Source organism: Marmota marmota, unplaced genomic scaffold (genome assembly GCF_001458135.2).
Source record: "Marmota marmota marmota unplaced genomic scaffold, marMar, whole genome shotgun sequence".
Lineage (NCBI taxonomy): Eukaryota > Metazoa > Chordata > Mammalia > Rodentia > Sciuridae > Marmota > Marmota marmota.
In genome coordinates this window covers 3,927,416-3,948,750 of record NW_026000005.1, presented here as the reverse complement: position 1 = coordinate 3,948,750, position 21,335 = coordinate 3,927,416, and the positions used below count along the sequence as shown (strand labels likewise).

Genomic DNA, 21,335 nt, shown 5'->3' with positions numbered 1-21,335 from the left:
AACTGATATTGGTAGAATAATGACCATTCATCAATAAATAGCACACTGTTTTGCAATGCAAAACAAAAAAGTGTGATTTTTCTCCCTTTGTTGATTCACCCTAGAAATCTCCTCTGAGACTAATGTTGTTTGCTGTATAATTGTTTCTATGAAAATAATAATCTGTAGCAAATGCCTATTAAATACATTGTAAGTATATGGATGTATTTTAAACAGCACAATTTATGCATTTTGATATATTTTGTTGTTAACAGAACACAAACTCACAAAAATTTTCATGTTAGAGATAATATTGATGAATAATTCCTTCTCTTACTAGTTCCCACTGCAGTTTAAAGTCCCCAAAAGAGTGGGGACTTGTTTTCTCACTACTGCCTATAACATGCAGTCAGCACTTGCTACCTATTAACTGACTGCATGAATGAGCAAATGAACATTGATCTTGATTCTATTCTATCTTCTTTAGATGATAACATTTTAATGTGCAAGGGCAGGGTTTTGCTCTCTGAAGTACAAATTCAAAAAGGAACAACACACAAAATTGCTATTTAGAACTTTATGACCAAGTTGAATGCACTGAACTTTATTCTAGGAATGTCTTGGTTGGAAAGAACCTTACCTGAACTCTTTCTAAAGGCACTCATTTTTGTTTATAAGTAAGCCTAAACTGCATTAGCAAAAACTGAGCAAAGAGAAATCAGTATAAATTTTGTAGACAACTTTAAAAAATTTTTAACTGCATTTTTAAAATGTAGAATGAACTGAGGAACAATTTTGATGATACTGATTTCTACAATATGGAAAGGTGACTGGAAAATGGTTAAATAGTTCAGATATAAATTTAGACTATCCAAGATGTGTGTGTGTGTGTGTGTGTGTATAAACATACATACAAACATACACATATATGTATATACATTCATATACATATGTATATGTTCTCAGGAATGGAGATTTTTCTTAATTAATTTATTAATTTATTGTTAAATTTATACTAAATAAATTTATGAATAACTAAATTGCCCTAAAGGTGCTGTTGATTCACTTGGAATGTCTGCCTTTAGTGGAAACTTATAATAAAACCTGTTGGCCTCCCAAGAATTTGGCAAGGACTTCAAAGATGGCTCATCCTCTTTAAAGATGGGTAAACTATATGCTATCATGTGTTTGTGATGACAAGGAAAGATTCCTTTTGGATCATGGATGAAAGTGAGATTAAAACTTTAGTTCTGTAACTGGAAATTTGGCTATGAATCACACAAACTTATTATTTTAGGGCCTAGCCTATAAAAATGACACAAAACTTAAACAGATGTCTAACTGCTTTCAAGAAGATAATAGAAGGATAAGAATAACTGACCATATAATCAAGAGCCCAGACTCTTCTTACAGTTAGTTATCAGAAGCAAAGACAAAATTAGATGTGTAGTCTGACTAAATTATGCCTATGGTTTATAGAAGCTGTAATATCACTACGTTTCAGCTACAAATGACTAGGAATATATTTCTCTTTCAAATTTCACATGACTGCATAAAAATGTGAGTTAAATTGACTTTTATGTTGAAAATGAAAGGGCAAAGGAAACATTTCACTGAATAACTACCATGTGCCAATAACTGTTTTATTATTTTATTTAATCCTCATTTGATATTCACATAAGGTGAAAAGCCCTGCACTAGTTTCCAGATGAAGAAACTGTTTCAGGAAAATTATGCCACTTCTGCAGGATCCTTAGGTGACTAAGTAGTAACCTGAGACATAAACCCATATCCATCTTAGTACCAGAACCCTTATAGCATGTCTACTACCTACAAAGTAAAGCTATTTCCTGTTTTCTTTTACTGCAAACTGTCACAAATTACAACCAAAGCAGGATTTAAAAGGAATTAATAAAACCATAAAATGCTAGATGGAGAGCATCCTCTGGAAGCATTGTTGATCAGTCTTGACCCATGTGCATTTACCAAGGACAGTGATTTGGAGGGCCCCTCCCACATTGCATCAAGATTGTCATAATGCACTCATTTCTAACACTAAATGGAACATTTTTTATAACTACAATGTTCAAGTTGCCAATAATTAGCTGACATTATACTTCATAGATTTATACAAAGACATTGGTTTATTTTTACATATGCTAATCTAGTAATTATTTTCAGGCCCCACACTTTTTTTATAGATCTAGACAAAACTATATAGTCCTCAGGCCTGGAGGAAAATGGCTTTACCAGTATCACTTGATTAGTGGAAGTCATGACAAGATCCCTTATTGTCTAGTTCTCTTTTGAATCACCACCATATTTCTCAATATGACATATTTTTTAAAAAAACACAGAACTCCAGATAAGACAATATATATATATAGGCATATTTGGGAATGGACATTTAAGAGACCTCTATAAAGCTTCATAATTAAAGCAAATTTTAATTGAACATTAATTGGCATTTTAATGTAGAAAGAACTGTAGCTATGAAATTAGTAGTGTTAATGTTGTTATTAATGTTTTCTAAAAGCAATAAGCCATACTGTTCCATCAAAGAATGACAGTAATCAATTCATACACAATCAGTTATAAAGCTTGTTAAAATATCTGTATAGATAGAAGTATGTTAGTGGGTAACAGTAACTGTAAAATTATTAAAATTTAAACACAGGGTGGAAAAAACCAAGGATGTCATCTCATCAAAGTTCTTTATGTCATGGATTCAGAAAATGCAACTGAAAGCCATAAAGTGATTAGCCCCTTTTATATAGCTAGATCTTGACAGAAATTAATATTAAAATTTCCTGACCAGTAAGCAGTTTGGTGTTTTTGTTTTTGCTTTTTAAAATTATTCCCCCACTGCCTCTTCATAAAGTATGGGGAAAAAATTCATAACTAAAATTCAAGAATATAAGTAATAACCTATCAAACAAAGAAATACTGCTCCTACATCCTCATTTTGAAAATCAACACAATGGAAACTCAAGTATTCTTGACGTTACAATGTCCATGGTTTTCATTTTAATCATTGCTCAAGACGTTAAGCTTCTTGCTTTTTGTAGCACCTAAGATATTTCCATAATGGCTCATGTACAGGGTGGGGTTTCCATTTCTTCGTGTCTCACTCCTGAGGGCTCATGGCTTCACAAACATTTCAGCACATCTGCTTTACAAGAGGAAACTGCTTAAAACTCAAGGCCATTGTTAACCAAAGAACAGATAAGCCAGAAAAGGTGTGTAGAACTTTTAAAGAAAATGTTTCAAAAGTTGGTGCATGTAATTTTGCTTATAATTGTAACCATGTTCATCGGCACTTACCTTTCATTCCTGAGAACCAATGTGTGTCACCAGTAATTATAAGCAAACTGATTAAAATATCAGGCTTGCATTTTTTCAGTCCTGCTCCACTGATGTTCTGGGCCATTGTGTCTATCTGATTAACCTTGAATCCACTTTTAAAGTATTTCATTTAATCCTTATCTTCTGACAAAGAAATTAAAAGGCAACGCTTTTTAAAGAGTCTTTAGTGTTCTAGTGAAGATCAGTCTGTCTTTGATCTCTTTTAATCAAAGCATCACTTCCAGACATCGTTGTCTATTTTATTTAGTAAAATCATAGGCAACAATAATAGAAATTAGTTCCAAAATTATTTTTAGTGATTTTTTTAAGTAGCTGGTTTAAAATTTCAATCATTGATCTTTGGGACACTTCATTCCCTGATTCATAAAATCATCAAATATAATTAACAAATATAAAACTAGATTGGTAGAATTTCCAGTTGAGAAAAGAGAACATTCTTTGTTTTAATAGTTTTCACAATATTAATATTTCACTTACTATTATTATCATTGGTTCTAATACTGTGATGCTATAATGTCAAACAATTCATTCATTATCTTCACCTCCAAAACCATATCATTAAATATATTTTATATGTGAGTAAACTGAAGCTCATAGAGGATTGGAGACTTCCCTAAAGTGTCAGAACTCAAACTAGTAAGTGGCATTCAAGGCTAGTTCTTTTAGGCTCCAAAGGTTATATCTTCTTATTATACCACACTACACTGCTAGAAATATTTTATTCTGAGATTGAGATCAAGAACAAGAAAATGACAAAATGAAGTAGTTAATCAGATCTGAAAATAATAGTATGAATAATAGAGATGATATGAAACACGTATGCTTGCATGGGCTACAATGAATGTCCTTATTACAGATTGAGATGACTTGCTGTTTCTGATTTACAAATCTTCAAAACTTCCAAGACCCACACATACATAACTTATTCAGCCACACATACTCATTTTGCTTAAAATTGAAAATGAAAAAAAAAAAACTCGTCAAAAAAGAATAAGTTTGTTCCCCCTTGGTCTTTGAATGAGTGGATATATTAAACTGAGATCATACAATTTGGGATTAGCTATTTCTTGGAGGTAAGTAGGTAATATTCTCCAGTATCATGGAGGCAGAATAATTTATACCATTTGCTCTAAATTGTCTGGTAGCATGTTAGTAATTTGGCATATTCAGTAGATGTGAACAGAACAGTGAATCATAATTGCTTGACTAATGATTTATACATCTAATTGTATTTCTTTTAATGATTAAAAGCAGTAATTATTTTTCAGGTAGTTATATATTGAGCCTATAATAGATATATTAATAACATTATCAGTGCAATAATTTCCACCACGTAAACATATCTTTTTGAAGATAAGTACACTGTGCTTACCTCTAAAACGGCTCTAGTAGAGAGGGTTTTAATACTAGTGGCTCCATTATTGAAGTATTACTTCTCGGAATGTTATGAATATTTTATGTGAAAGTAGAATGAGAGCTTTCTTACCCACCACATCCAGAGTAATGTGTTCCATTCTGAATTCACCACCATCTCCCACCCTCCCCACAAGAGCTTCGCCTTGTTAGGAAAAGCCTCCAAATCTATAGCCTTATCACTTCCCTTTTGTTCATCCAATAAATCAAATTCACTAATTTTTCATGTACAAAGACTTTTTTCCTTTCTTCCATTCTTTATCTGCCACAACAGAGACATTTTAAGAAGAATATCTGAAAATATGGACTATCCTGCTTAAAACAATTTTGTGGTTCCTAATCCCAACTCTTTAAAAAATGCTCACAGTGCCCTCCAACATGGCACCTGCCAATCTCCACCCTGTCCTGATGTCACACCGTACTACTTTCAGGTCCTAGAGTCTGTAATGCTCTGTGGAGTTTCTGGGCCATTGCCCTTACTTTGCCCTTGGTCTTGAATAGTCTTCCTTCTCAGGTTTTAGCATAAGTTTCCTTCCCCCATTAAGTCTTTGCTGACTGGGTTAAAATGTTTCTAAAGGATCTTATACTTCGGTCACCAACTACATACATTTCATTGTAAATCCTTGTGCTTAGCACACAACTTGACCCATAGTAGATGCATAAGAACTCTTTGGTGAATGTGTGAAATTTGGATGCTGTGCTAAAAATCTGAGTATCCCTAGGGAGAAGAATGGTGAGATAATTAAAAACATATAATTGAAAAGACAAGTGTAACTGAACATTTTAGGTAAGAGAGAACTGAGAGAAAATGAGTTATCCGTCCCTGTAGGTGAGAAAAATTGTCAACTCCAGAAGGATTGCACATTTTTAAGATCCTTTAGGACAGACCAAGATCAACAATTAAAAGATTCAGAAAGGGTGTTTTAACTAGAAATAAGGATATCTTTCTAACAATTTTATTGTCCCATCAAAACATTTATGCTTCAAAAAGAGCTAAGATCCTCATCACTGGAAATGGTCATGTGGAATCTGATTAATCATAAGTTGAAATTCTTAGAAAAGGTAATCCTGCCTGCATAGAGTTGAGATCAAAATAGAAAATAAATTTTGGTTTTTACCAGTTTCACTGTGTTCTTTCTTTGCTTGTAAACAATCATCCTGTAAAACAAAAATTAATGAAAACAGGATGATTTTACTAGAAGTCAGGGTAGCTACTGAGCATTTGTTTTACAATAATTAATTAAACTTGTGAAAAGTCCAAATGGTAGAGTTCAGTTTCTCTCTCTCTTTTTCTCTCATTACACACACACACACACACAGTTACAATTCAACAAAGTCATAGAGGTTCACCACCGAGCTTATTAGTTTGGAAATGCCACAGAAGTGATTTATGTCTACCTGTGGTATAATACAGAAAGTTTGGGGATTTAAAGCTTTTCTTAACTGTACTTAGTAGTATTTTTCAGCTATGAACTGCTAGAAAATATATTTCTTGGTATGTCCGTGTACAAAATAAGGAATGAAGAAAATGTATCTGAGTATCTAAAAAAATGCAAGTAGTTAGTAAAATCATTGTAGTGAAGGCCTTCTAGGTAGGAAAACAATGTGTATTCAGAGATTTAGGTTGGAAATGATTAAAGAACAAGTAGCCAGTCTGGCCAGTGTTGTGAGTGCAGGCTGAGAACAAAGCAGATCTAGAGAATTTGGAAATCTCAGTATCATAGGAGCAAAAAGTGAGCAAAGGCAATGATATACAGGAGAGCTGCTAGGAAAATATGAGGGAAGAACTTGTGAAGGATCTCAATTTGCATATGCCTTTCTGATGCAGTGTTTCAAATATGTAGCTGCTATATGCTGCAGTGAGCCTGGGTCTCTAATATGAGTTTTTCAGGAATGACTAACTAACTCCCCCACCCACCCCTGCCCCCAAAGCCCCTGATGTTTGCTTAGAGATGAGAGAGAATACAGATTGATCTGGTCCCAACATAATTATTAATGGTAGGGTTTTTTTTTCTTTTTTTTTTTTTTAGATTTAGCTTTTCTTTTTTCCCCTACTTTTATTTTGATTTTATTTTACCATTACTCTGAATAGTGTGATTTTACAAGTTAAGGAAGAGGAAGGTAAGAATTATGATATATAGATACTTGGGGTCATCTTATACACACAGTTTTTTAATATATATTTTTCATTCTACCAAATGTTTGGTGGTTTTTAATGAGATTGTTATATAATATTTGTCATTTGTATTTGGAGTTTTTAAAGCATGTAAATTAGTCTATATCATGAAGTATATTAATAAACAATATCTTAAAATCAGTAATCTTTTGTCTTTTAGTTCTTTTAAATATCATTTTGATGTATTTGTTCTAGTTACATTTTTTCTTTTTCAAATATTCAATCAAGATTATTAATAAAAACCCCAAATCCCAGTATTCTACTTTAAGCACAGAGAATTTTGCTAATTCTTATATAATAATTATTACTAATCCCAATATAAATTTAGTAACATGAAGAAATGTTGTTTACTTTTTATTTTTTAATTGTTTTGTCTTATTTTGTTTCCATTTCAGTTCACATGTATTCCTTAGAGTTTACAATTTGGAGTGGGAAATCATTCTATTTCTTCACACTCTGTGTCACAGTTTTGAATTTCTTTCATGCTAATAAAGTTATTTTTTCACATGAAGTTTGTTTCTAAAGTCTTTCATGTTGTAGACCTTTCGCTTTAAAAATAATGAGGTGATTCCAAACTCTAGCTGCTTACACAGAAAAAAATTAATATTAAAAGGAAAAAAATTATCTCCATAGAAAGTGGTTTGCAATAAGTCTGGAAAAAGTGCCAAGAAGAATGTTATACTAAGTTAGAAATAAGGAAACTGGGCTGGTGTGTGCAATGAGATCATTGTTATGCAATATAACAGCAGCAGGCCCACAGTGACAGGCATGTTAATAATTATCTAGATATCAGGAGTACTTAGAACACAATCTTATCAGACGTAGTCAGAAAAAAATAAAGCAGCTGGAATGTTGTGAAATGAAGCCATTAATATACATATATATACTTACAAATAATTCATTGAGCCGGAGTAAGTTGTTTCTGTGGTTTCCTTGCATAAAAATTGAGTGCTTTCACCAGTTTTTACCAGATCACTCTAAATTTTTTTCTCTTATAATCATTAAGTTCTGTTTACATAAAAATCTTAACAACAAAACAACAAAATGAGTGCTTGGGTAAGCTGTGTAACTGTAAATGCTTTTGGTATGTAATGGACTGTCCAGTTTTCAGTATTGTTTACAAGGCTGTTAACTATTCCTAATAGCTTATTGACAAAAAAAAAAGAAAGAAAGAAAGAAAGGGAGGGNAAAGGAAGGAAGGAAGGAAGGAAGGGAGGGAGGGAGGGAGGGAGGAAGAGAAATAATTTAAGAATTACTGGGCAAAATATTTCCTTAAAAAATAAAATTTATTTTGCAATTCAAAGGAAATAAAAAGAAAACCCAGCCCCTATTTACTTGGCTCATACATAATAAAGATAGAAGGAAAGTATATGACCTTTTAATGGGAGAGAGACTGTTACTATTGGATGGTATTGAACTCTTGAGTTCCTATATTCTTGTAAGAAAGCGTCTAAATGGTCACATATTCAATTTTATATCATCAATATTTTATTGACACTTTAGAATATGATGTGAATAATTTAAGGACTGTAAAAGTATAGAATTGGTCATTAAATTTTATTTAGGCTTCAAATTGTCCTCCAAAACTCAAGATGTTCCGAAATCATCACAGTGAACTCTCCTCTATGCATCTCAGTCAGTAATTACCTGTAGTCCTTAACTCACAGCTTGTCTCTACTGAAACAAAGAAGCAAGTCCTCCTCTACTAAAAGTCATCCTTGCTGAAATGATTCAAAGGACTCCATTGATCCTGTGCATTGTCCTTCAAAGGCCACTTTAAGTTATTTCCATAAATACTCAGTAAAGCAGTTCACAATCATCCAGTGGGTTACACATCAGCACTTACAGTTTCTTGTGAAATGAAAGGGCAAGAATAAGCCTTGAGGAACGATCAGGTTAGTTTTAATGGTCTCTACTTTGCTTCCCCAGTGAGGGTCCTTCATACCCACTTGCCCCTTCCTGGACCTCATAGCCTTGTTCTTCAGTTCTGCCATTTAGAAAGGACTTAACCAAAGGCAGAAAAAAACAGAAGGGCTGTATGACAAAATCTTTCTTCTTCCTACCCATATTAAAATTTACTAATTCTATGACCCATTCCTTCAGAGCATTAGTAGGTGACAGAAAGACATTGGATAATCAGTTGGAATAAACATGTTAATGGATCCAGTGACTTCCATAAAAGTCATGGTTCATAAAAGTTTTATGGAAGAAAGTGAATTTGATTTGAGTCTGTTAGGATAAGAAAGATGAAAGTTGGGAAAGGAAGATGACATTCCAACGTGATCACAATCATTTCTGCTCTGGCCAACTAGACCACAGAGGTCTTAGCCTTCTAATTAATATTTTAAGTCAAGACAATTATTTTTCAATACATTAATATGTAGGTAGGCAAGCAGGGAAATGAATAAATAATTCTCCAACTCTAAGAAGGGAATAGTGAATAAGATTTTTTTTTCAGTTTGGTTATCTGATTTTTAAAAATTTTGCCTGTATAATAAAACATACAGTATTAACAACTCTAAAATGTCCCCTTCACTAGAAAATTACAAAGAAAAGAAAAAAAGTATAGAATTACCACTTCAGAGTAAACTTACTTCAGAATAAAAAAGAACCTTATCCTGGGAATACCAAACAGACTCGCATATGGCCACGCCACAACAAGGAACTAACTTACGGTGGTTACCTTCATTAACAAAGTACAAGAATATGTATGATGTTGCATATTTATAGAAAGAAGAATATTATTAACATAACATTAATATATTCTTGTGAGAAAAGCATCTAAATAGTCCATTGATCCCTTGGATAGACAATAATTATTCAGATGTTCTAACTTTCTAGCTTCTTTGACTTTGAGCAACTCCCCTATCATCCCTCCTCTTTTAAAATGGAAGTTAATATAGTTAATAGTTAAATAGTTGTTGAGGAGATACATTGTGGGACAAACGAAAAACAACCCAAAGTCAGATATATTACTATAAGCCCCTTTAAATTTGCCTTTGAGCTTGTGTATTTTTCTTTTACTTGTAGATTAGAGGTATTTTTTTATCTTTTGCATTGTACATGTACTTCAAAATATATTTTACATATGTTCCTTTTTCTATTACTATAGCTTATAAAAAGTAAAAGTAGTATTTTCCTGGATTCCAACAATGGCTATGACTATAGACACAGATGGAAAATATCTGCAGCCATCTCCAGGACCTAAGTTAAAAAGTGCCCTTTATTGGTTGAGTGAAGCAAAAACTCTGGGCTATTCACCAAATAAAATTACCTGTGGTAGAATTTGAGAGGAGCCATTTCAGCTTAATCTTTTATACAGTTTTCCTTCATTGAAATGTCATGCCAAGTGGTTCTCTGGCATTATTTCTTGAAAAATCTTTCAATCACTGGGGGCAAGTGGGAAATGTTTAGACTCCTTGGAGATTAAAGAGTGGTTAATCCTTACAATGATTCAGGAAGCAAATACAGCCTAAGCCTGTCCCTACTTGATCTAAATAAAATCTTTTTGCAAAATTTTCTTCAACAGGAAGGTTCATATGGCAAATGGTCAAGTTCTTGTGTTCTGCTTTGTAAGTTCTCAGTCAAAAATTAAAAGATAATAAAGTGGTAATGTAAGTCATAATCTAACCAAATTATTTCACCTTCCTTTTTAAATTTATTTTGTTTTATTCAAGTCTCAGCTTTAGGGCAATTGTCAACAATTTAGGTAATCAAGATTCTACAGACTGACTCATATAAAAGTCAGTCTGAAATGATTTGTTTAAAAGAAGAAATGAGAATAATGTATAGATGATGATGAAATATATGAACTCTTCATGAGAAGATTCCATGTTCCTTATCATAACTAAAAGGTAGGACATATAAATTATAGGATATAAATTAGAGATGACAAATCAACTATGAAAAGTAAAGTGCCATAGTATATCACCCATGGTGTAATTTTGTTTGCTGAAAGTATCAGCAATGTTGCTTACACATATCTTCTCACTTGATTACAGCAATACAACCAGTGTTGGAGCTACCAAGACCTTTGCTTCATGGAGGAAGAAGCTGAGGCTTGCTTCAACAATCATGTCATGACTTAAATCCATGCTCACTGATTCTAAGTGTAAGTTTCCTTAAACAAAACCAACTCCCAGTGTTACAATCATGAAAAACTAATTTGGAAGTTACTATGTGATCTGAGATCCTTAAAGACTGTTGTGGACCCAGAAGACACAATAAAAGTAAAAAGGGTCAAGTTTCACTTGTAGAGTACAGCCAGCAGAAAGAACATTGGTAAATGCACGAGGCAAGTTAGAAATAGAGGAGTCAGAGATGATTCCAAGGCTGTGTGGTTCTGTGATTAAAAGAGTGGGGAACCCCATTTACAGAAATGCTGAGATAAGAATTCAGAAGTTGTTTTCAAAGATGGATGATGCATTTTAATTAGACATTGGCTTTCAGGTGGTAGGAGAAAGGCAATAACTCTATTGATTGCAGAGCTTGGATAGATTTTGTTTTTCTCAAAGCTCCACTAATTTACTATTTTGTGAAAATGACCATCAAACAGAAGCAATTAGAAAGAGTGTTAGGAACCTTCTCAGGTTTAAATTTGAACGTGCAGTTGAACAGCCCAGAACAGCTGACAATGATGTCACCTGTGTTGGTTAGTATACAGACTCAAAAATATATACATTTTTTCAATGGACTCAGATGAGCCTTCTTCCTACTTACTACACTTAATGAAATATATTGCTGTTGAAAACAACATGCATTTTGGAGACTCACAAGCCCAGTTTACTGAGCTTATCAGATCCTAGGAAAATAAGTCATTTTCCTGGGGTAACTTGGCCAGTAAGCAGCCACTCTAGATTCACATTCAGGAATAAGAGATCCAATCCCCAAATGTCAACTCCTAACTACAACTTATCTGTTTCCCCAAGATCATAGTTTCCATTTATCAATGGAAACATTGATAAATGTTTGAAAGTCAAATACATGTCCTGTGTGCTGTACTTTATTTTAAACGGTAGTTTAATCCTTTAAAAAATTCTATAGTAGACATTCTATACTGAAGTGAAAAACATTTTGTATTTTTGATACATACAATTGCATATATATTTTTGTCATGTACTTTGGGTTTTGTTATCAAAATACATTGTGTCAAATTGTAAAATATGTCTCATGTAAGTTTCTCCATGACAAAGTGGATGGAGGCTTATCTATTTTGCCCCCTGAAAATAGTAAAACTATATTCAGAGTAGGTGCCAAAAAAGTTTGACAGAATAACTTTCAGGATTTTTTAAAAGTCCATTTAATGTAATAATTCATGGGTATTTAATATCTACTCTATTTATAGTTTGGAATAATAATAAAAATTTAGCTTTGATTCTAATCCTTAAAATATCAAAGCCAAAAGATTAAAAACAAAGTATCATAAGCACTTTATGGAATAGTGAGCATAATGATGCCCCTATGCCTTGACTGTGATTAATTTCACCGTGGTTTTAGTAGTTCAGATTTATATTATTACTATTTTTTCATGGTTCATCCAGGCAAGTTATTCTCTGTTATCTTGACCACATGTTCATAGAGGATTTAGGAATAAGGACTCAATAAATATGTACTGAACTGAATTGAGTGTCCCAATCAGCTAGTATAAATCAATAAATAACCTTAAGAGTAGAAGGTGGAAGGGGAGTATTGGAATAGCAGAGTTATACAATGGGTCAGTTAATTAGGGAACACTTTTATGATTTAAGTGAGTCTTGCCCTCTCATCTAAATAAGAGAAAGATAGAGATTGATTTATGTAAATGAGTCAGTTTTGACTTTCTTAAGAGTTGGCATAGGAGAACTACTTCAAGGAACCAAAGGAAGAAAGCTCAACCAGAATATAGCATAGAGATGATGTATGAAGGCAAGTGAGAACAAATGGAGTGGAATCAGAAGTGAGGAGCCAGAGTGTTTGGCAGCTGTCTCTAAAGGATTTGTATTCTCAATATTCAACCTTTTTTCTTTTGACATACTATTAAAACTTAAATTTAATTTTTGATTAAACACAGGTCTGCAATTATTCATTCATAGCTCGGTAGACATCAGTATTTTTATTTTAAAGAAAGACTCATATTCTATGAAAATTATATTTGCAAGCAAGACATACTCAGTTGAACCAATACCACCATATAAGATGCATAATGATTCCATAATTGCACTGAAGAATCAGAATGTATTGTACATAATTTTTCTTATCAACTATTCCAGTCTAATGTAACTCTGTCTGCCACTGCCTAACACAGTTAGGATTGGAATAGAGTAGGACTATCTTCTAGTAAGAAATGCAGCTTTTAGGAGGAGCCCCGCTCTTCTTGGCTGGGGTATCATGACACAGGGGAACTGCAGGTTGTCAGTATCTACTTGGCAGCAGGCACAGTGAGAGGCGTTCTCTTCTACCTCTATATTCTGTTTTAAGAAAGGAAGAAATTGAGCCCAGAGAAGCTAAGTATACACCCAGCGTCTCACCACCAATAACTGGCAAAGCTGGGATTTAGGGCCAGTCCCCTTCCAAAGCCAGGGCCTCTTTACAACTTACAAAATACCTTATAAGTATTATCTGCTACATCCCCCCTCTGTAGGAAAACAGAGACCCAAAAAGATGAAGTGAATTAACATTACAGTCACTCTGTCACATTTCACCAAGCCATTTCTAGCTTTTAAACAAGCCATATAAAAGGTGAGTGGAACATGCTATTATTCAAAATGAATAAAAGTCATCATCCTGCCAAAATAAAGAGGAAATATTTCACAAGTTTATGATTTGCTCCTTCATTTTCCTTTTATTTAAGTTGAAGATTATACTTGAGCATACCTTGGCATTACTAAGAATTGAAGCTTACTTCATTCTTCACTCAATTATTCCAATTCATTAGGCAATTTGGCTGCACAGATTGAATAATTATGGGAAAATAAGTCAATCAATTTTAGGATGCATGAATCACCAAAAATCAGTTGCATCACTTGTGTTTAAATTATTCAACATGGCTTGGCATCTAATAACCCATAGAAATCAATGCTGAGGGAAAAATAATAGGTATTTCTGACAATTTCTTAGAAATTAACACCAGTTAGCTCAAATGATTTTCAAACATGAACCTTTGTATTGTTCTGTAATTAATAGTAATAAGGTAAAGTAAATCCTAAGCAATCAGCAAGGTCAGTGTCAGAAAGTATTACAACCACATTCCCAAATAACTTAAAATTAAACTTAACTGTGTAGGCTATAGGCAAGTATCTTTTCCTTGAATGCCACTGACTAGACTAGAGGTCCCTGGGGGTGTAACATAAATAGTCTGGATGTGACAAAGTCTTACCCATCTTTCAGAGGCCCTGGAAAATCTTCAGTGTGATCCCTGAATCTTCTATGCAAGGTGTCCAGTTGCCTTTTGACATACAATCATTCATTTTGTAAAACAGAGGGTCTCCCTCAGAAGAGATGACATTCATGTGACTGTCTTGACACTGGACATAAATCTCCATGTTCACTTTATTGACCCTAAGAGACATTTCATTGTTTATGGAAAAGGGCATCATGAGAAATTTCTGAATGCCTGCATGTTTTGAACAACTCCGTGTGAGTCCAGCATTATTTTGTAGCTATTATATAAATAATATCTAAGGATTCTCAACCCAGAGCTTTCAAAATCTCATTAGTTAATTTACTGAGTCCTGAAATACGTGCCTCATTCAGAAAGTCATGTGCTACTTACAGAATGGACTGTGGCTTCTTTCCCAGTTTGAGGAGCTAACTAACCCAAGTGGTTGGAAATCCAACTTCTCTCTAATGACTAGATTTACTATCAAGTTTGAAAGGAGAGAATGTGGTATTTAATTACTGTATCTCATATTAACTAATTTTTAGGTTCCTGAGGTATGTGAGAATATCCTTTTGTTTTTATTTCTAATTTCTAAGACTATTTGTAGCTAAAAGGATCAAAGGGAAAGCTAATCTCCCCCAAAATTGGCTGTGATAGGAAGTTCAATAACTATCCCCAAAGTCATTTTATGTTATATTTCTTTCTAGTCCCAATTTTAGATGTACTATAAGCTTTTAAATGACGCCAGAACTCCTGGGTACTTACCCAAACCTTCATTTAGCTCCAGTCCTCTTACAGTTCACTCATGTTTAATAGACATCAGATCCATTAAGTATAATTGAAACCATACTGCCTCCACTTAACAGTAAGTGGAACAGAACGGATGCCACAAACTTTAATATTCAGAAGGCCTGGTCCAGCCTGGCATTTTACTGGAAGACTGTATCCAGCTCTGGGCTCCAAAGGCGGGCAGGGTGGGGGGGAGAATTTGGATATTGTTCATTAAGGCCTGTAGGGGATCTGGAGATGTTCAATAAAGAAAAGAAAAGAAGGAATTCTTTCATGTATTTTAAAAGGTGAGAAAATAAACTTTTATTAAGGAAATAAATTAAGAGTTATTGTAAAGTGGGGAATTTGTACTGAAGTTTGGTATAAGAAACTGTTCTCTAATATTTAGAATTGACAGACCTGAAACTGAAAACCAGAGGTAATTATGGATTCTTCTCTGAAATACATAAAATGGAGCAAGTCTCAGAGACTTGGTTTGGTTTATGTCTTTCATGAAGATGTGTGATTATACTATTTCCTGAAGTTCTTTTCCAGCTCTATATTTCTATACTCTGTGTTAGTCATCTTTTTGTCACTGTGACAAAATTTCTGAGATAGTCAACTTATAAGGAGGAAAGATTTCTTTTGGCCAAGATTTATTTACTTTGGTCACTGGGCCCTCTGGCTGTGGGACTGTGGTAAGGCTGACCATCATGGTGGGGGGCATGTGGTAGAGCAAATCTGCTCACTTCATAGTAGCCAAAAGCAAAGAGAGAGAAGGAGAGACCAATGTCCCAATATCCCATCTGAGGGCATACCCCCAGTAACTCAACTTCCTTCCACTGGGACCACCGTCTGATGTTCCCACCACATCCCCAAGTCTGACAACCAAGGTTTTAGCATACTGGACTTTTAAAATTTATAATCCAAACCATAACATATTGGCAGCCAAATACACATCCTCTCGTAAGTCTACTTCAAGACAAGTAAGGTTAAGTAAATCTATAAAATATGAGGGTATCAGTTACAAAAAGTAGCATTGCCATTTATTGCTGCATATAGAAGATCCCATGTCTGCATTCCTCTAAATAAAAATATGGGAACCACGTCACTAGCTACAGATTATCAGAGAGTGAAAGCAAACAGCATTCAGGCCAAGAAGAGACAATGATACTCTGAGGTAGAATTTCACAAAGGATTTCAGAAACAGACAAGCTTGATTAGAAAAGGAACTGAAAATGTAGAAGGAAAAGCAGTTTCCTGCAAAGTTCATTCACACATGTAGCCCCAAGGAAACATTTGAAAAAGGTGACATTTGTCTTTGGTGATTCCTTACACCCAGATCTCAGGCTTCAAGTATTTTCTATTTCTATCTGACTGTCCAGAAGTATTCCTAGGAGCAAGTTGTTGGCTTCTGCCGTTTCTACCACAAAGACACAATCTTTGCTATTAGACTTTCCCAGGTCTCATGCCTTCAATTCAAATATTTTAGTTCCTGTTGCCATTGTTTTGAGTTGAACTCATCCAGGTCAAAGGATGGTATATCCTTAACAAGTTGTGTACCTATTTCCATACTGCTTCTGCTGCCGAGAATTCTAGGTCACTTGTTAGGAAGGAATGGGGGTGGCAATTTGAGGCCCCTGGAATCCTACCTGCCGGGCACCTATCTCATTTGTGTGTTTAGAACAGCATAGATGGAGTATAAAACAAACAAATAAATCTGTAAGTGTAAAAATATTTTTCCATTTAATTTATTCTGTACCAAATATGAAGAGAATCCATATATGAACCCAAAAGTAAAATTAAATCTTTCCTTCAAATGATTTAAACTCCTGGAAAGGTTAAAAAGATTAAAAAATTGTAAGATATAACTTTAATTTAATAATATCATCACACAAATTAAAATGGCTTGTTAATTATATTTATATAATGAAAAAATAATTTAATTTGCTGTATTAATGGACAATAAAGAAATATTTCCAAGATTTGAATTTTAAACACCACTAATTACAGTTTATTCTAAGAACCCCCAATTATTTCCTGGGCTCTTTGAGTGAATAGAGAACTGTAGCTCAGTGTTAGAGCTCTTGCCTAGCATGTGTGACGCACTGGGTTCGATTTTCAGCACCACATATAAATAAATAAAGGTCCATTGACAACTAAAAAATTATTTAAAAAAAAAAGACTTTGAACATGACAATAACCATGACTTTCCTAAATAAACAGTGTGATGCCTACAGAACTAGGGAGGTTCTTCTCTAGTTGTTTGAAGGATATCTAGAAATCAAGGTGGGCAGCAACTCTTTGAACAGGGAACAAATTCCAAGACATGTTAGAAATGATTGTCACTGAGGGTAAGGCAGCCATGAAAAATAGCTATAAAACTGCTTGAGAAGATTTAGTCATTGTGTCTACATATTTGTATTTATTTGTAAACTATAAGTACATTTTCACCTCTTATTCAACCAAATAAAAGTACATTTACTAAGATAATATAGTTGAAGATGATTTTAAAACTTCATAGCTCTTCAAAGATAAGGAATCAAGTTATAATAGTATTTTCAGCAGGAATAAATAGCTGACATGTTTGCCGATGGCAGTGAATATTCTTGTATTTAGGCTCAATGATGAATATTTTATGAAAATTTTACTTTCTTCTCATGTATTTCTCTAATTAGAAAGAATCTGACAAAGTCAAGGACAATTTTAATCTGGTATTCTTAAAATGGCTCATTCACACTACAACCTATAATTAGATGTATTATATTTCCACTATTCAAACTCATTTTATTTCCTCCCTCATTGTGTATACCTACGAAAAAATCCAACACCAACTTCCTCCTGGTTACAAATTAATGCCGTGACCTTTCTGGTCCTACTTATATTTCTAGAGGTAGCATTTAAATGCACGACTAAAATCACCCCACTCAATACGTAAATAATGTTTGTGCCTTGCCGATCATAGTCCTTTATCAGGAATAATAATGCAGCTTTACTTTTTACAGGAAATGGGAAATAAAACCTCAACAAATGGATGCAACCTTCAGAATGGCTCTCAAATGGGCAGAGCTGAAAATTGATCTGGTTATTTGTCAATTGCATTATCCAGAGATGACATCAGCAGCAAAACTGTAGCCAGTGCTGGCTCATGGCCCACCCCATGACATAACTAAAAACCAACTCTGTAAAAATACAAGTATCTCTAGGGCTGTTATTTGAGCTTTGAAATCTAATTAAACAACTTCTCACTCCGCCTCATTAGTAAGCACTGAACCAGATTCTATACAAACACCTGAACACATGACAACCAAGCTAACAGTACATTTCACATCATCCCCAGTGGGTCATTCTAGAAAAAAAGCAAGCTGTTAACTGAGATAGTCCCTCTAATAGTTATCTCTGATTTTATTTTTTATTAATCTATTAAATGATCCATATTATAGGTTAGCTTGTTAGAGCGCTACTAACTGAAATCCTGAATCACAACTTTTTGGCAATGACAGCCCTTTGATAGTCTTCAAACAACCCCATTCTGTCCCACCAATGTCAAAGATATCATGCTTCTTTACCTGGGGGGTTATGTTCATTGAGAATCACAAGTGATGCTGGTGTAGGTCTTCTTTTCCTTATCTGTGAACAACAAAGGCCCAGCTAATGTCAGTGAAAATCCCACATGGCCCCTGGTTGCCCTGTGGCTCACAAAAATACCCATCTTCATATTTTCCCAACATACAAAAACATACTTCCAGAGGGCACACAATACGTGCCCACTATTTTTTTTAAATAATAGAAAGCCAGATTACTAAGATGTCATATATTACTATCACCTTCTTTGAGTACAAAGTTACATTTCTACAGAAAAGAAATAGTTGTATATATTCCAATGATGTAACTGAAAGTTAATATACAGTGAAGGTATGAGAATGACTTGCTCATTTTATGGCAAGACCCTCATAATTTCAGTGATGCTTTCAAGATCCATTTCCTTTATCTTTAAATGCAGTAAGAGGAACTTGGCAACCTCGAATTTCTAGCAGTGTCATAGTTAAATTAATAGCATGTATTTTAAATTTAAATTACTATAGTTAAGTTTTTATTTTCTAGTATATTTTTAGAACAAATAAGCAAGTAAAGAATGAATATGGCTCTTGGAAGAAGATATAATTCAGTTAAAACTAAGAGGTTTGGTTTTTTTTGTTTTTTTTTTTGTTGTTGTTCATTTGTTTGTTTGGGGTTTTTTTTTTTCCTTATTTGAAGAGTTAGAGGAGCATGTTATGAATCAAATTTCTTGTTTGGGCTGTCCTTTATTTCTTTAACATATACATTCATAGTTGACTTCCCCAAGTATGTGTAAGTAGAATAGAGGATAAAATGTACCAATAGCATCTTGTTTAAAACAGAAGGAATGCTCCATTCAGCAGAGATACATGTTCAAGGTCGTATTCATCTGGACTGAGTCTACATAGATCTACTTTTGACTGTCGAAACAATTAGGAGTAAGTCTGAGATTCAATAATTATTTTATGATTTTGTATCAAACGTTTGGGCATGGATTAAGGAACAATTTAGGTTTCAAGGAATTAATGAATTAGGTGCACGTCCCCCATAGATTCCTTTGCTTTTGTCTTCCCACAGTATGCTATATTTGAAGTTTTATCACAAATAATCTTTTAAGTGGTGCCATTGCATAAAGAGTCTAAGTAAATCTGATTATGAAAGGAGATAGAGATGTCAGCCATAGTAGATAGAGAAAAGAAATCTAGGAAATGTTGAAGTATTATTTGTAATATATGAATACAATCTTTTTAGAATTGTACATATGCCTACAAATCCTACTTATTATATATTACATATAATTACTGTTTGGGGTACTAAATGAAAATCATGCTTAACAATATCAAACCTATAATCTAAAATTATTCTGGCATTTAATGTTTTCATTTTTACATCAATTTTTTTTTCTAAAAAATGAAATAAAATGTTGCTAATTTTGAAAATGTCTTAAAATTTGCTCTAAATGTTAAAACTGTTATTTTCATATGCAGACACAAATATTGATAGCTCTAAATCTGAATGGCTAATATAACCATTTTTCCCAATGGGTGCTAATTTTGTATGAAATGAAATGCTATATTTTAGCCAACAGTTTCCCAATTGTTTATTCAAGTGCATATAGAAACCAACTTATTTTTCATTCATTTATCCTAAAAGTCCCAAAGTTAGGCAAATTCAAGAGATTAAAAAAATAACTTTCACTAAATAAAAATGTATGTTCATATTATCTTACATCCAGGAATTTTCCCCCACCCAAGCCCACTTACCTGCTCTGCTGCCTCAGGTGCAATCTGACTCTGGAATAAAGGCACAGCGAACTGTATCTTCTTGGGGCTGTTGGGCTCCATGATAATGATGAGAATTATTCAGAGATGTAAAGAACTCAGAAAGACTAGCCCCAAGTGGTATCCAAGATGCGTTTCCTCAGGCACACTCCACCAAGCCACACACAGTGCTTTGTAACAAATAGCTGTAATTCCAGACTGAGCAAGTGAAGATGCAGAGGTCTGAGGAACTTCCTTCTTCAACATCCACAGCGATGCCTGGCTTGCCTGTTCCCCCACCAATCCCTTGGATCCTCTCAACACAATACAGAAAGGAACAATAAGCTAATTGTGTGCCTCTTCACTAATACACATGCCAAGCATTCACTCAGCAGCTAATTGAAAATGCAATGCTAGCCTTGAAGGACCCGCTGCCCTGGGATTTGAAAGAAAGACTCTATCCACTACATCACTAACCGGCTGCTTGAAAGTGCAATGTAAGCTCCCTCTGAGTATTGCAGGGATGGGCCATTCATTATTGATGAACATAAAGCAGGAAGTTTTAAAAGTTGGGGGCAGGGTTTGGGTACAGAATCATTTCATTTCTCCCATAGCAACTTATAAGTCAGACACCTCTGCTCTTTCACACTCTGCCACCACATAGATGAATGGCCGTGGAGGGGAAGCCACAACCAATAACACCAGCTATTTGTGTGCTTCAAGATCTCATTAGATCAGACTGATCATAGGTGCAGAACATCTGTGGTGTAGTGAGTTCAGCATTGCCCCAGGGCTGAGCAGATCTTAGTTCAATTCCCATCTCCACTATTAACAAGCTCTGTGGCCTCACAAGCTATGTCTAGGCCCCCGTATCGTCAACAGAGAAATGAGGGAGTTGAATTCCATGACCTTTAAGCTCCCATTCTGTTCCAACATTCTATAATTGTAGTTCACAGTT

General features: G+C 34.1%; 1 protein-coding gene across 1 annotated transcript in view; it reads right to left on the bottom strand.

Moving 5' to 3' along the window:
• Window positions 1-20,822, bottom strand: part of Ppp1r1c (protein phosphatase 1 regulatory inhibitor subunit 1C) — a 139,762-nt gene extending 118,940 nt beyond the window's left edge. Inside the window, exons 1-2 of the mRNA XM_015481053.2 lie at window positions 20,381-20,822; window positions 18,629-18,689 (exon numbers count right to left, since the gene is read on the bottom strand). Of these exons, the coding sequence (XP_015336539.1) occupies window positions 18,629-18,689; window positions 20,381-20,461 (142 nt within the window). The 5' untranslated portion in view covers window positions 20,462-20,822. The remainder of the gene's footprint in view (window positions 1-18,628; window positions 18,690-20,380) is intronic.
• Window positions 20,823-21,335: the final 513 nt, after the last annotated feature.